The sequence below is a fragment of the Filicampus tigris genome, chromosome 4 (genome assembly GCF_054856515.1).
Source record: "Filicampus tigris isolate MCC_2025a chromosome 4, RoL_Ftig_1.0, whole genome shotgun sequence".
Classification (NCBI taxonomy): Eukaryota; Metazoa; Chordata; class Actinopteri; order Syngnathiformes; family Syngnathidae; genus Filicampus; species Filicampus tigris.
In genome coordinates, this window is record NC_141220.1 from 20,991,352 (window position 1) to 21,005,223 (window position 13,872).

A 13,872-nucleotide genomic window follows, 5' to 3' on the forward strand; every position below is an offset into this window, starting at 1 on the left:
ATATGTATACGTATATATGTATTGTATATATGTATATATATAATGGATATATATATATATATATATATATATATATATATATATATATATATATCAGAATTTTAATCCAAACTCTGATTGGATTAAGTGTGAACACTGCAAGGATTTGCGGTCTCTGTGTTGTATTGCTCCAGCTGTGTGGGCTGTCCAATCCAGTTGTGACTCAATGTATATGATGTTTACTCCACAATTACAGTGTGAACACCAAGTTAACAATAACCAGGACATTAATGTGTGATTCAAAATACATTGGAATACTTTACTACAAGTGCAGGCAACCATAAGCGGCCAACAATAAAGAACCTCTGCCATAAATAAAGAACAATTTCAAAACACAAATCAACTTTCAGAAGCATCAGGGGAAATATGATGGATTTTGAAACTGGCAGTTACAAACAAACGGTTTGCCCTTTCTCCTTTGCGCTGTCATCACGAGGCCATTAAGCTAAACAGTATGCATGTTAATTTGTGGACATTCTTAAGAGTGTTCCGACCCGCAAAGTCTGTTTTACTGTATCTCTGTTTTGAAGTAACATGCTGTACAATAGTTTGGATTTCTGTTGCGATGACCAACCAGTCAGTGATCTGCTCCGCTCGAGTGCAGACCCTCTTGAGTCTCGACTCCACTGTCTCAGTATATTCTCTATTACATGAATGTGGATGAAGGCACACCTAACAAGCCTATTCCTCGCCATGCTTTTTCATACTTCCCTCGTCCATTTCTTAAATTGCACTGTTTGAAGCATTGTCCGGGTGTAGGCTTCTGCTAAATTTACTTGAAATAAAAAACACATTTCTGAGGCTACTACCACAACGCACAAACGCGCGAAATCCAACTTGCAGATGTAGCTTGCAATAATGGGACCCCCTATCCTTCTTCTCCCTCTCTGCCCTGTTGACCTCTCCCCACTTTGATCTGTTTCATGTCACCAGCTCACACACACCCACTTACTTCCACAAAACACACACACACATACACATACTTAAGTACTAAATCCACCTTTGTTTCTGTCTGTGCGTCCCTCTCTGTGTATGTCTGAGCACTGGTCTTTGTTAAAGCCAGTGTGTGGGCTTTCATTCGCCCGGAGGCCTTTTTTTCTGGACAGTTGTTTTTAAACGTCTCAGTCCCCATCACATTGGACTTGATACTTGGGGATTATTCCCTTCCCCGCCTGCACTGATGGCATATGTTTCCCTCTTTGTCTGTTAAGAAGTTTAGTAAAGGAGGAGTTAACTTTTGGAGTGAGTTTAACTGACCAAATGTTGTAAGTGTCTGATACACAGGTAACAAAGCCACGGCACTATTTTCAAATAGGGTGTGTGAGATACTTGTAGCTGATTGTGTAGTGTGTAGGGATGATATAATACCAAAGCAACATCCTCTAAAGGGATTCAATTTATCATCTTAGTGTGACCAAATATGAGACATTTACCACAAATTGAGGGTTGCTGTGATTAGGGTGTTTGTGATTCCTCTGAAATGATACAAAGTCGTACTAATCACATTTATATTCACTTTATCTTTCAACGCACCCTTTTGCTGTATTTTTTGTTCTTTCATTTTTACCCTTCCTTCCCGTCATTGCTCAGCCTTCATCTCACTTCCCTTTTTCTCCTTTTAATCTCTCTGTCCGTCCTTGACCCTCAGATGGTAATATGGACTCTCTTGGGGGAGTGAATGGTTTATTGCATCAGTAATTATTCCACACTATGTCCAGGTGGCATAAAAGCAATACAAGTTACTCCTGGCTGTGTGTTTTTCTGAATGTAAACATGTTATTACAGTGCCTACACATGATTTTGATTTGGAGTGGTGTAGAACTGTACTGCGACATACTGAGAGGTGTTTATAATCTTCTCATTACCTCATTGGGGGCACAATATTAGAAAGAGCAGAGCAGTGTAAGTACTAAACTTAAAAAAAAAATGCCTGTTGTGCTTAGCGGGACTGTGTGTACCGGTAGTAGGTGCATTAGGATTGTATATGTGTGTGTGTGTGTGTGTGTGTGTGAATGTTTATTATTTATTACTTTCTGCATATAGTGTATAAGCGCCTATCCCAGTGTGCATTCTCTCTTGCCGTCTGTGCCCCTAATCCCTGACTGTGCCACTAATGGCAGGTCCAGGTGTTCTGCTCTGCTTCTCGTCTCCCCTGGGAACATCTCTTTAGCGCGTATGTGTGTGTGCTCCCATGTATTCCACTCATGGGGGGTTTACGCGTTGAGACTAGGGGGCTGTCCAGGATCCTGTCCTCCAGAAGGGAAGGGAGGGAAGAGGAATGGAAGGCAGGAGGTACCCGCCTCCCGCAGCTTGCTTTCTGGCGTTCCCCTGAGCACAAGACCCCCCTCTAGCATGCTCCCGTGGGTCTTCACAGCCTCATTGCCTTACTGCCTCTTATTCCCCTCATTTTATATTCTCATCACTCTCTGCCCCTCATCATGGGAGTTTATGTTTCTGCATTGCGTCAGATTTTTGGTGGAGAAGAGCTTCGGTAAATTTCCTGTCCGGACAGATACTGTTGTGTATTTGGCGTATTTATGCAGCCAAAATGGGTTTGTTTGTTTACCTATGCGCATATGTGTGTAACTGCGTGTTTGTGTTTTGAAATGCAAGCTCCAGCTGCCTGCATCACTTATTTATAGGTCCCACTTACACATAGGTTAATGAGGAAGGACTTGTGTGTTTGCGCCTGTGTAATACGGCAGATACATTGCAATATCAGTCGGGTCCAATTACACAACGGTAGATGTTGCTTATATCACGATGAATACACCCATGGATCTATAGGATGCTCTAGCTAAATGCTAATGATCCATTATTATGCACAAGGTAGCACTTGTAAAGTAACCCGGTTGGTATTATTCATCAACTTGTGCATTATTACAACCACACGAGTACTTGTGTAAACATCCGAGGGCCTCTTTATGTGTGTTTTATGCACGCGAGTTCATGACTTAGGTGAACGTGTTTCTCGGTTAGCGAGTAGTCTGTCATCCCATCAAACCTCATTATTATAAATAGATGATATAGCCGCTAGCCAGCGTTGTACACGGGGTGACCACACCATTGTGCGTGCATGAAATATTGTTCAATAGTGTTCATATTTGGTGTTTATGTGTGCGCTGGCGTGGTGGTGTTGTTGTTTATCTAGCACTCCGCCTGGCAGCTGGTTCTCATTTCTGAGTGAACAAACAGCAGAGGAGATGGACAGAAAGTAGGACAGAGGAGGGAGCGATGAGGATTTTGTGGCCCAAGGAAAAGAATCCCTGACAGTGCTGTTCTGACCGCTGGTAATTACTTTTTGCCAAATTAGCCCTCATCACGATACATGGTCGGTGAGCGAGAATTTGATGACAAGATGAAGAAAAGTTGGCTTATGAAGGCATAGTACAACCACTCAGCTTCAAATACGCTTGTGTAGATTCTCAGTCCTCCGATTTGTGGTAATCCGCTAAGGTTTGAATCAAGGCAACTGGACTTTTCTTGTTTTTAGAAGACAATTCACCTTTAATCCAAATGGCTAAAGTTTAAGTGTGGAGTCTTTGGAGAATTGGGACGCACCCTCCGAGCATAAAAAGGGAGGATCCACACCTAAAATACAGAATTGAAGAAGCCTTTTGGATTGAAGGTGAAATGTCTGTCTCCGATCTTTGCGGGCTACATTTCTAATTTGGTTGGATTTTGAAACAGTAAATCCCTCATGTGTGCATTGTAGATTAGAAAAAAGAAATCCATGGTCAAAGTGCTGCCATCATGAAAAGGTTTTAAAACAATACTGAAACTTTAATGACGGGTGCCAGTTTGCATGATCACAATGAAGTCTTACTGATTTGAAGTCAAATAAGTGGCATAAAAAGCCGCAAAATCCAAATAAAGAGAGAAAAAAATGCATTAGACCTTGCGTACTTGCCAAACAGTATGATGATTCAAACTTGCACATTTTTGTGACTGTAGAGGATTTGTTTTGTTCTAGCATCTGGAGGCTTATTTTATTAAGGAAACAGATATAATAGTAACGTATTTATAGATGCTGTTCATTACTTTGATATTCTATTTTTTGTAGTCAGGGTTGACCCTGTGTTTTAAATTGCCGCGTGTTTGTACGACATTACACGGATCTGCACAAAGTAGACTGTTCGCCCTCCTCCTAACCTTCTGCCCTCAAACACATTGGCACAAACACGCAAACAGACTCACATTGTCCATATGGAGCAGTTGGCGCCCAAAAGCGTCCAAAGCAGCCGGACCCTTTCCCAGGGCAGAAGGTGAGGGTCCCCACTGCCGGCGTGCTGTGTACTTGTGTGTGTTTTTATTCATCTGTTAGTATCGTCAAGGGCTCAAGACCCGGACAGACTGCTTTATTGTCCTTTTGGTCTGTCCTCTTTACTGTATGTAGAGTACGCTTGTCCCAACAGGCCGCATCCCATGTGACCTGCAGGGACGACAGCAGAGGTCTCTGCCCTCCACAAGCATAAACCAGGGCTGCATGTAGCCATATGTGAGGAACTGATGCATCCTGTTAAATATACAACGGTGATGATACATTTCTGGCCACAAAACTGAAACGTCTCAAGGAAAAATTGCTGTAGTAATGAGTAAAGGGAAATGAATCAGATTCTGTATGTTATATTCAAGGAAAGGATGTCGGCGACCACTTTTTTTTTTTTTTTTTTTTTTTTTAACAGCTCCATCAGACTCTACGCAACAGGTAGTTTCAACCAAACAATCTTTCTGGTCAAATACACCTACCTGCTGTGCAATTCTCGTGATTCATAGCAACCAAAGCTTGGCTTATCAGTTGCCATGACAACTCACATGATAATCACAGAAAAATGTACAGCTTTCTCTTCTGTTCTCAAGTTCTCTAACTCCAATCACATCTACCTTTTTTTACTCCCTCCCTGTTAGTCGGTATGCAGCAAATCACAAGTGATTTTTTTTTTTCCCCCGACATATTTTGTTTTATTTTTTTACATTTACCCTGTTTTTTTTTTTTTTTTTTTTTTTCAAGTAGGCAATCTTGAGTGTGTTCCGGGCTACCCAGAGTGCATAGTTGTTTTTCTGCTCCCTATGGTGAGTCAGGGGCTGTGCGCACTCGCACTAGAGCAGCCTGGGGCCATCCCGGGGGGGCCGGGGAGCAGTGGAAGCTTGAGGGTGAAGGGTGAGAAGGGTGGAGCGAGTGGAGGGCAGCAAGGTCGCCTCGGGTAAAGGCGGTTTTCTGTGCAATGGCCAAATAAAAAGATGGATGAAGCAATTGGGGAAGAAAGAAAGGCTGAGAGAAGGAGTAAATCTCTGACTCGAGCAAAGTGAGGTGACCCTAAATATATCTGAAATCCTCATTTCCTGTTGTACATGAAACAATTCCATCCCCGGTGTGGTCTTTTCATGTTTTTTATTCTTTTACTGCCAACACAAGTAGTCGATTTAGGGATTTATGGGTACGATCATCGAAGAAAAACAATTGAATCTCTCCACTCGCGTGTTTAACCCATTAAAGCCTGAAGCCCCTCGTGTGACAGCTCTCTCAAACCTACGGTCATCTTTGGAGTCACTCTTGAATACCTGACATTTTCGCCACCTAGTAAATAATTAATATCTCAGCCCTTGTAGCAGATGCACAAATCCCCCCCAAAATTGAGCGCTTAGACATGTGGCTTTCACGCAGGCACGAGTTTATTAATCTTTACTGTTGCAATTGAAGATGCAAGTGAAGCACTATTTTTAAACGCGGTTATGCGCTCCCGTCCTTAATGAGTTAAAGGGAAAGTCAACACAAACATATTTTCTTCAAGAATATGTTCTATGCAGCCCCAATAGTTGAAACAAGGCATTCTGATAAATATTACCTTTATGGAATACGAATTAATGCACCTGTTTTTAGCCATCGCTGGGGGCGGCCATTTTGTCACTTCTGTCGACTGAAAATGACATCAGGTAATGACCAATCACAGCTCACCTGTTTTCTGAAGCTGAGCCATGATTGGTCATTATCTGAGCCCTGAGCAACTGTGATGTCAGAGATGGCAGAGAGTGATGAATATTGCAGGTGTCGCACTCTTGGTCTACGCCCACATTGTCTGTTCTCTTTTGCTAGTTTTCTTTGCAGTTTTTTTTTTCTTTTCTTTTTTTTTCCATGTAGCGACATTGGTTGTCTCTTCCGGTGTATCTTTTCCCACGCATATATTTCTTCCCTCTCCTATGGAGTTCAGTCTTGAATATGTTGCTGCGTCCTTCTGTCCCTGCCACCGTCAGTGCTGTCCAGGCTGAGACACGGGGGTGAAGGCCAACACCAGTTGGGGACAGTGTTGAAAGGATGGATGGATGGAGTGCCATAATGAGTAAGAACATGAAAGCCGACAGAGGGAGGGAGTCAGAGGAAGAGGGCTGAAGACAGAAGAGTAGAGGAAGCGTTGCGCACAGACGGAGGGATGACATGCGAGGAAACTGCAGAGAGAGATAAACCGGGAACACAACACTTGGGGACCCGCGGTCCTCCACTTTGCCTCTCTCTTGATTTTATTTAACAAGAGGAAAATAGAAAAAGGGGGGGGGGAGTATAAACAGTATGTGTCAAACCTACTCTGCTCCCCTCCTTTTTTAACTACATTTTCTACTTTTCCTCCCAAAGCGAGACCCCCCCGCCCCCCAAACAAGGCACAACATCCATCCACCCTTAATGTCTCTCCTCTTGAGGTTTCTTCTATAATTTAACATTTCGCTGAAAATTTCTCGCCCCCCTTCTGTCCTCCCCATCTCCCAATTCCTCCCAGTTTACCATTCGGCCTTGTCTTGCCAGGTCCCCTCGTGGCCGACTGACAAAGGCGCCGTTAAAAAGCCGTGTGATCCTCCATTTTAGCGCCAGCCACGCTAGTCAGAGGATTAGGGCTCTTTAATGACGCTAATCTCCCCTCCCATTCTTTCCCGACACCCCTCCACCCCACCCTTCAAAAAGTGATTTCTCCCTCATGCTTTGACCAAATCCGTGTCTCTGTTCAGTCCCTCTCTCGTTCTTCGTGTCTTTCTTCCTCCGACTTGCAACCTCACAAACATTACATCCTCACCGAGTCACACTTTGAACCGCCTTAAAACGAGTTAATTCGCTCCATCTGCTTTGCTTTTCTGCCATGTCTTCAGACACCAACACACCAAGATGGAGGGAAATGACCATTAAAGTGAGGCTCCGGCGCTCTGTGACTCCCATTCCATTTTAATTTCACCAAGTTATGCTGAAACCAAAGCAGACAAAAAAAAACTCTTTCAGTAGGAAAAAAAAAAAAGCTTTGAAATGTGCTTATTGTTACTTGCTTGTACGTTTGAATGTACGTCTACTAAACGTGTGTATTTATGACTTGGATTTTGCTGTTGTCCTGTGTTGTATTTCTGATTGGATGGATTCGCAAACAGGTTTAAGGATTCATACAATTCATAACCTCTGCATCTGTGTTAATATCACAGGTGTAGTTTTGTATTTGCAATATGACTAGGAGCTAATGATGGAACAAAAGTAATATATTGGTTACGGTAACAATGTATTTTCGTTTTAGTCACTCATTCACTCACTTGGATCTCTGTCATCGTTGTATTTCTGACTATATTTTTTCCTTCTTCAGCCTTCTAGTTAAATTTATAATTCATGGTTTTACAGTTTCTTTTTTAACCCGCGCCCCTTGCAGAGTTCTATTTGCTCGTCGCTGTGCCTACATTTTCCCGGCAATCGATTCATCACAGGAATCTGTTTCCAGGCGCTCTCTGTAATGCAATACACAGTAGACCACACACACACACACACACGCACGCACTCACATAAGCAAGTACAATTGTAACTGGTTGAGGTAAAATAGTGCGCGTCAGACCAGGACGATTTGCAGAACTATCCGGAGAAACGTGCCGCCACCAATGTTGCCTCGTGTTGCCATTGCTGTAATATTGTTGTGACTTGTCTCTTAATCACCTCTCATTCCTTTATTTCCCCCTCTTTGCCGGTCTAAAGTTGATAGCAATCAAATGAAAGAAAAGAAACCATCTTCTCTATCTGTTTTGCAAATGCTAAATAGCCTTACTGCGCTGCATTGCTCAGCACGCCAGCGAGGCGAAACAGAACAAGAGAGCATTATTCAGCCGCCTCTTTGTCGTGTCAAACCTTTTCCTGAAGTGTCTATTAAAGAAGCCGTGGCCTTGCTGCCGCCCCTGTGCTAGACTGCACACGATCTAACCTCTTGGATAGTCAAGGGAGAGACCAAAAAAGAGCAAATGCTAGCATGTACTGGAGATGTGGGGAGTGAGTAAAGCCGTCTTTCTCAGCCCCGCATATCTCCTAATCACTATTCAGACGTTTCAATCTGCCAAGGCCCTAATGAAAATATGATGAGGCGGATCTGTGGTCCTCAGGGATGAAAGGAGGGCTGGGAGGGGAGGGATGGAATGAGGGATGGCTGCAGAGGGAGGACGAAGGGAGAGAAAATACACTGTCCTTATTTCTGGGCCCCGCCGGGGATACATAGTTCTTGGAGCCTTCTATTTAGATGTTGCTGCTGCTGTTGGAATATGTCTTTCTTCTGTTTCTTTCCCTTTATCTCTGCCACCCTCATTTGCCTTCTGTGTTTGCAGGCGTGTGTGTAACCAGGATAAATGTGTTTATTTTTTTTTTGTTTATAGCCTCTCTCTCTCATTTGAGAACTCCCACAGGCTGCCTCTTGCCTTCCAAGAAAGATGTAACTTCTTATTAATCATTCTAATGCTCCCTGTTTTACCCTTCTCTCTGCCTGTGCTCTAATTGCAATTTTTGGGGGGAAATCCTGCGGCTATGTACTTTTTCCTATTTAGCGGCACATCAATCTGAAGTATTTTAAAACTATAACACAATCTCCCCTCCCCCACCATTTTTTTTTTTTTTTTTTTTTTTAACCAGACGGCGACGACGACCCAGCGGGGCTGTCCTGGGTGCCCTCCTCGCCCTCCAGCAAAGATGTGGCGTCGCCTTCGCAGATGCCCGATGGCTGCTGTGACCTCGGCATGGCCACCGGCGGCGAGGAGGAAGGAGGTGCGGGTCTGCCATACCCGTGTCAGTTCTGCGACAAGTCCTTCAGGTAGCTAACTTGACACATTTGACTCCCCACTGACATAGTAAAAAAAACATATCCTACCATATACATCAACCCATAGTTTACTTGGGAAAAGATTGATTATTATTAGCCTTTCATTTGAAGAAATAGAATTTTGTTGTTTTTAATAAAAAATGTTTATATCACTTTAAAATGATGTAAAGTACTGAAAAATATAACAATCTCAAAAGGGCCTTTGATACAATCAACCATACATGGGGATAAAAGGCAATTATATTTTGATTTGATCAAAAGCCATTTGAATCAGAGGAAGCAGTTTGGGAAGCTGGCTAGTCACTGCCCAGCTTGCTTGGACATTACTTGTGGTGTCCCACAGGTGTCAGTAGTGGGCCCAAACAATTTTTCCTCTACCTCAAGGGTAGGGAACTACGCTTCCTCGAGAGCCATATCCTGCCTGTTTTGGATCTCTCCCTACTACAACACACCTGACTCAAAGGATCAGGATTGTTTCAGACTTCTACAGAGCATGCTGATGAGCATGAATCAAGTGTGTTGTAATAAGGAGAGATCCAAAAGAGGCAGGATATGGCTCTCAAGGAACCGGAGTTCCCTACCCCTACTCTACTTGAACAATATCTGTCAGTTATCTGAACCCGACCAAGCTGCTTATTTTTGCTGATGATACAAATGTTTTTAGCCTACATGTGGTTATCAAAGAAGAGATGATTAAACTGAAAGTGTGGTTTGAGTATAATAAGTTGTATCTAAAGGTGAGCAAGATAAAATGTATCTCCTTTTTGAGCAGCTATTCTTTTTTTGTATACTGACCAGAAAAAAAATCTCAAATTCTAGATTTCAGTAATAATTTTAACAATTCAAAATTAACTGCCTTTTTAAAATAAATGAACATACAGTGCCAGTCATATACACTAAAAAACAATTTTATGCCCTCATGCCATCAGACTCCTACAGAGTATTTCAGCCATATCGTGCAGTATTTTTCTTTTGTAATCCTGCTCACTTGATCATTTATACTGTGCAATACCTCTGCAACCTGAAATACTTGAATAGTTGAATGCCTTTGCAATCTTTGGGCATTATATACATATTTTTCTTGTTGCACTAACCAGTTTGTTATTACTGCCAAACTCAATTACACTGTCCTTCTTTTGAAATTGTACTTGTGTTGCCTACCGCCCTATCCCTTCAGTATGTATCTGTCATTATTTCAACTTGCTCTTTTTTAAATTTTATATAATTTTTGTATAATCTTTTATCATCTAAAATTTCAAACACATTTCACCATTCTTTTATTTGTCATTTTCTTTTAAGCGTGGCCACCAATATGCTTTGTTTTTCTTTACTTCTTTGGTAGCCTTTGACTACACAAAATAACTTTTGAGCTGAAGGATGTTAGATAAATATCATTAATTAGTCATGCTCACCCCTATGTTGGACAATCAATGCATTTTCTTTAACTTAATTTATTTCAGTAGTTCAATTCAAAATGTGAAAGTCACATTATATTCAGAGGGAATATTTCATGATATTTCTTCCATTATTATAAACTCATACTTCTCAAGAAATTAACATTTGACATGCAAAACAATCACAAATGATATTTACCGTTAAAGTTAAGTAGGAATTGGCCTCCTGCAAAGTATTTTCCCATTTTAACAAATCTGCATAAAATAATATGCGAGTTCCGTATTTACAATTAAATGACGGAAACTGTATTGTAATGTACTGAGATGCACCTGTGCCCTTTTGTTGATATTTAACTTCAATTGGAGTAATAATGATAACAGCTAAAACAAAACAATAAGACCCCTCTCACATTTACAGTACTTTACCTCTCCTCTTCTCACATTCTCATCTTCCAGCCGGCTGAGCTACCTGAAGCGCCACGAGCAGATCCACAGTGACAAGCTGCCTTTCAAGTGCACCTTTTGCAGCCGTCTCTTTAAACACAAGAGGAGCAGAGACCGCCATGTCAAACTCCACACAGGTGGACACAGAAATTACCTCATGCCTTGTTATGCTTTGCTAACGACACAAAGTATTGTTTTGTGTGTGGTGCTGCAAATGTAAGATGTAATCATTGGTGATCAAAGCAGATTGTGGAAATCCTATTAATGTAAACAATTGAATATAATTAGCTACATGACAATTGGCTCTTTATGGAATTTTCTTAAAAACAGAATGAGTTTTTTCAAACGGCTCTCAAGTCCTCCATAACTATAACCGATGAATTCAGGAAGGAATGACACAAGTACATGACCTAACATGACCTTCTACTGTCCACACTGCTCCTCTCATCGAATAATGTTCTATTTGCGCTGTTTAAGTAGACTTTTTAGTACAAGTGATGATGTTTCAAATCTCACAGTAATTTTGATGCATTGACTTGTCTAAATTTCAGTCTGTACAAGCTTATTGGTTGATATTTTATCCCGTCATTTTAGCCCCCTGACTCACTCTTCCAATCACAAATCACAGATCCCCGAAGGGCCTCACAGACATTGAAAATAAGTGCTAAACCGAATGGATGGACAGATAGTTTCAAATGAGTTCTTCTTTGTGGCTTCATTTATTTGATTAATTTAGTTATTTATTTTAATGAATTGTGCTAATTATCCCCTCTCAATCTGTCAACTGATGAAGGAGATAAGAAGTATAGTTGCCAAGAGTGTGAAGCTGCTTTTTCCCGCTCTGACCATCTAAAGATCCATCTCAAGACACACAGGTAAAAGTGTCTGATATATTTCAATTTATAATTTATCAAAAGTTTTACAGATATTGCTTTTGATTGCACCTGAGTCTAATTTGTGAATCCACGCATTTAGCTCCAGCAAACCATTTAAGTGCAGCGTGTGCAAACGAGGCTTCTCCTCCACTTCATCATTGCAGAGCCACATGCAGGTATGTATACTGCCTAGCCTAACAATAATTTTTTGGACTAATCCATCAATTTTTGGGTTGACAATTATTAAATTACAAAACCACTTCTGAACACTTTCAAAATCCTTTGTTTATTAAAGTTCCCAAAAAAAACTTTTGAAATTGAATAAACACTCACATCTCTTTTAGGCAATCATCATCATGTGTGAACATGAATGAGGTATTTCTCTGTCCACGCATTACAGTGAAACAATTTGTGAGCTCATGTTAAGCAGCCCAAGTATAACTAAAAAAATGAATAACTCATAAATAAAGTCCAATGAGGAACACCCTCCACAAATGCAATTGGCCTCATGTTTTGGACAATCATTTTAAGGATACTTTGTGTGATTTGAAATGCTCTTTCTGGTGTGCATGCCTCTTATTTGGGGGTGGGTGGGGGGGTGGCGGGGTACTGTGTAACATCAGTTTGCTTTCACTTTAAAAATAGATAAAGCAGAGCGCATACTGCAATTTATCACAATGATTTTGAAAAGGCATACATATATTAGTGCAGTCATGGACTATGGTAAGCAGGCCAGTGTTTCCTCTAGGTTTTTTTTTTGTTTTGTTTTGGTTTTTTTTTATGCAGCGGAAGCAGGACATTGTTCTAAATACGAGGTGCATGCTGTGTTGCGCCCGGGGTCTGCACAAAGACGGTGAGACCGAGAGCTTTCCTGGGCAGCCACGGTTTGGATATACTGTATAAACGTGTTACCGTTTGTGGGTACATAAAGAAACGGAACCAATTACGTTAGCGGCAAGCACCAACACAATTTGACTGGAGTGAAATTGCTAACGTTAGCCCCATAATGCACAAAGCTGAAACATAACACTGTAATTTTGACTGCAGCCCGTTGCTTTGAGAAATGAAACTTAACGATGCACGTTAATAATACGTCGCACATGACAGCAACTTCAGTAAAACCGGGTCACATTAGTTAGTAGTTACTTAGATGGAGTTACGATCCTCTATCTTTTAATCTCTGTCGTCTTCCAAGCAGCATCTGGGTGACGTCGCTTCAGGTGTCCGTTCATCACTCGGCTTTACAAAGGTTACAGACGACTCGGTTGACTTTTCGTTGAAATATGTCCATACTTTGGTCCGCTTTTTAGCTGCTTTATGATGCCGCTCTCCTCTACCCCGCCCTGAACGCACGAACCGGCGCGCCGCCGCCATTTATGCTGTTCTCCTTTTTTTCTCTCTTTTATTTTCTGCTGTGCGCACTTGTTTACAACTAGCGGCATGCACATGTTTTACATCATCGACACTCGATGGTACGTGCGTGCCGACGTATCTACGTCAAATCACACTCTTCGTCGACGGTATTTTGTGCGGGCCGACGTATTTACGCCATCGGTGACGTCGTCTATGTCGACTATCCGTGACAGCCCTAGTTTGCATCATTATTGTTGTCCCTCCCTAACATATAATACAGTAATGTAAAACACCATATGTCAAGCTAATTTTTTAAAGACTTTTGGCTGATTTCTTCCTCCTGCAGGCGCATCGCAAGAACAGAGAGCACCTTGCGCTGAGGAGCGAGAAAGATGGAGGCAAAAAGGGAGCTGGAGGAGAGGTTGACCCGGAACAGGACCTGTACATGTGCGATTACTGCGAGGAGACGTTCAGCCAAACTGATGAGCTTGAGAAACACGTTCTGACCAGACACCCCCAGCTGTCCGACCGAGCCGACTTGCAGTGCATCCACTGTCCGGAGATCTTCCTCGACGAGGCCTCACTCCTCACTCATATTGACGCGCAGCATGCCAACCGCAAACACAAGTACAAAAGTGCATTCTTCTCAAAGTTCTCACTATCTTCAAGCAA

The 13,872-nt window shown here is 41.9% G+C and overlaps 1 protein-coding gene across 3 annotated transcripts in view; it reads left to right on the plus strand.

The window, feature by feature from the left end:
* znf423 (zinc finger protein 423) overlaps window positions 1–13,872 on the plus strand; it is a 125,092-nt gene that overhangs the window by 45,051 nt on the left and 66,169 nt on the right. For all 3 annotated transcript variants that reach the window (XM_086028962.1, XM_086028961.1, XM_086028963.1), the window contains exons 4-8: window positions 8,948–9,125; window positions 10,985–11,109; window positions 11,766–11,847; window positions 11,948–12,023; window positions 13,547–13,827. In XM_086028962.1, coding sequence (XP_085885088.1) covers window positions 8,948–9,125; window positions 10,985–11,109; window positions 11,766–11,847; window positions 11,948–12,023; window positions 13,547–13,827 — 742 coding nt within the window. The remainder of the gene's footprint in view (window positions 1–8,947; window positions 9,126–10,984; window positions 11,110–11,765; window positions 11,848–11,947; window positions 12,024–13,546; window positions 13,828–13,872) is intronic.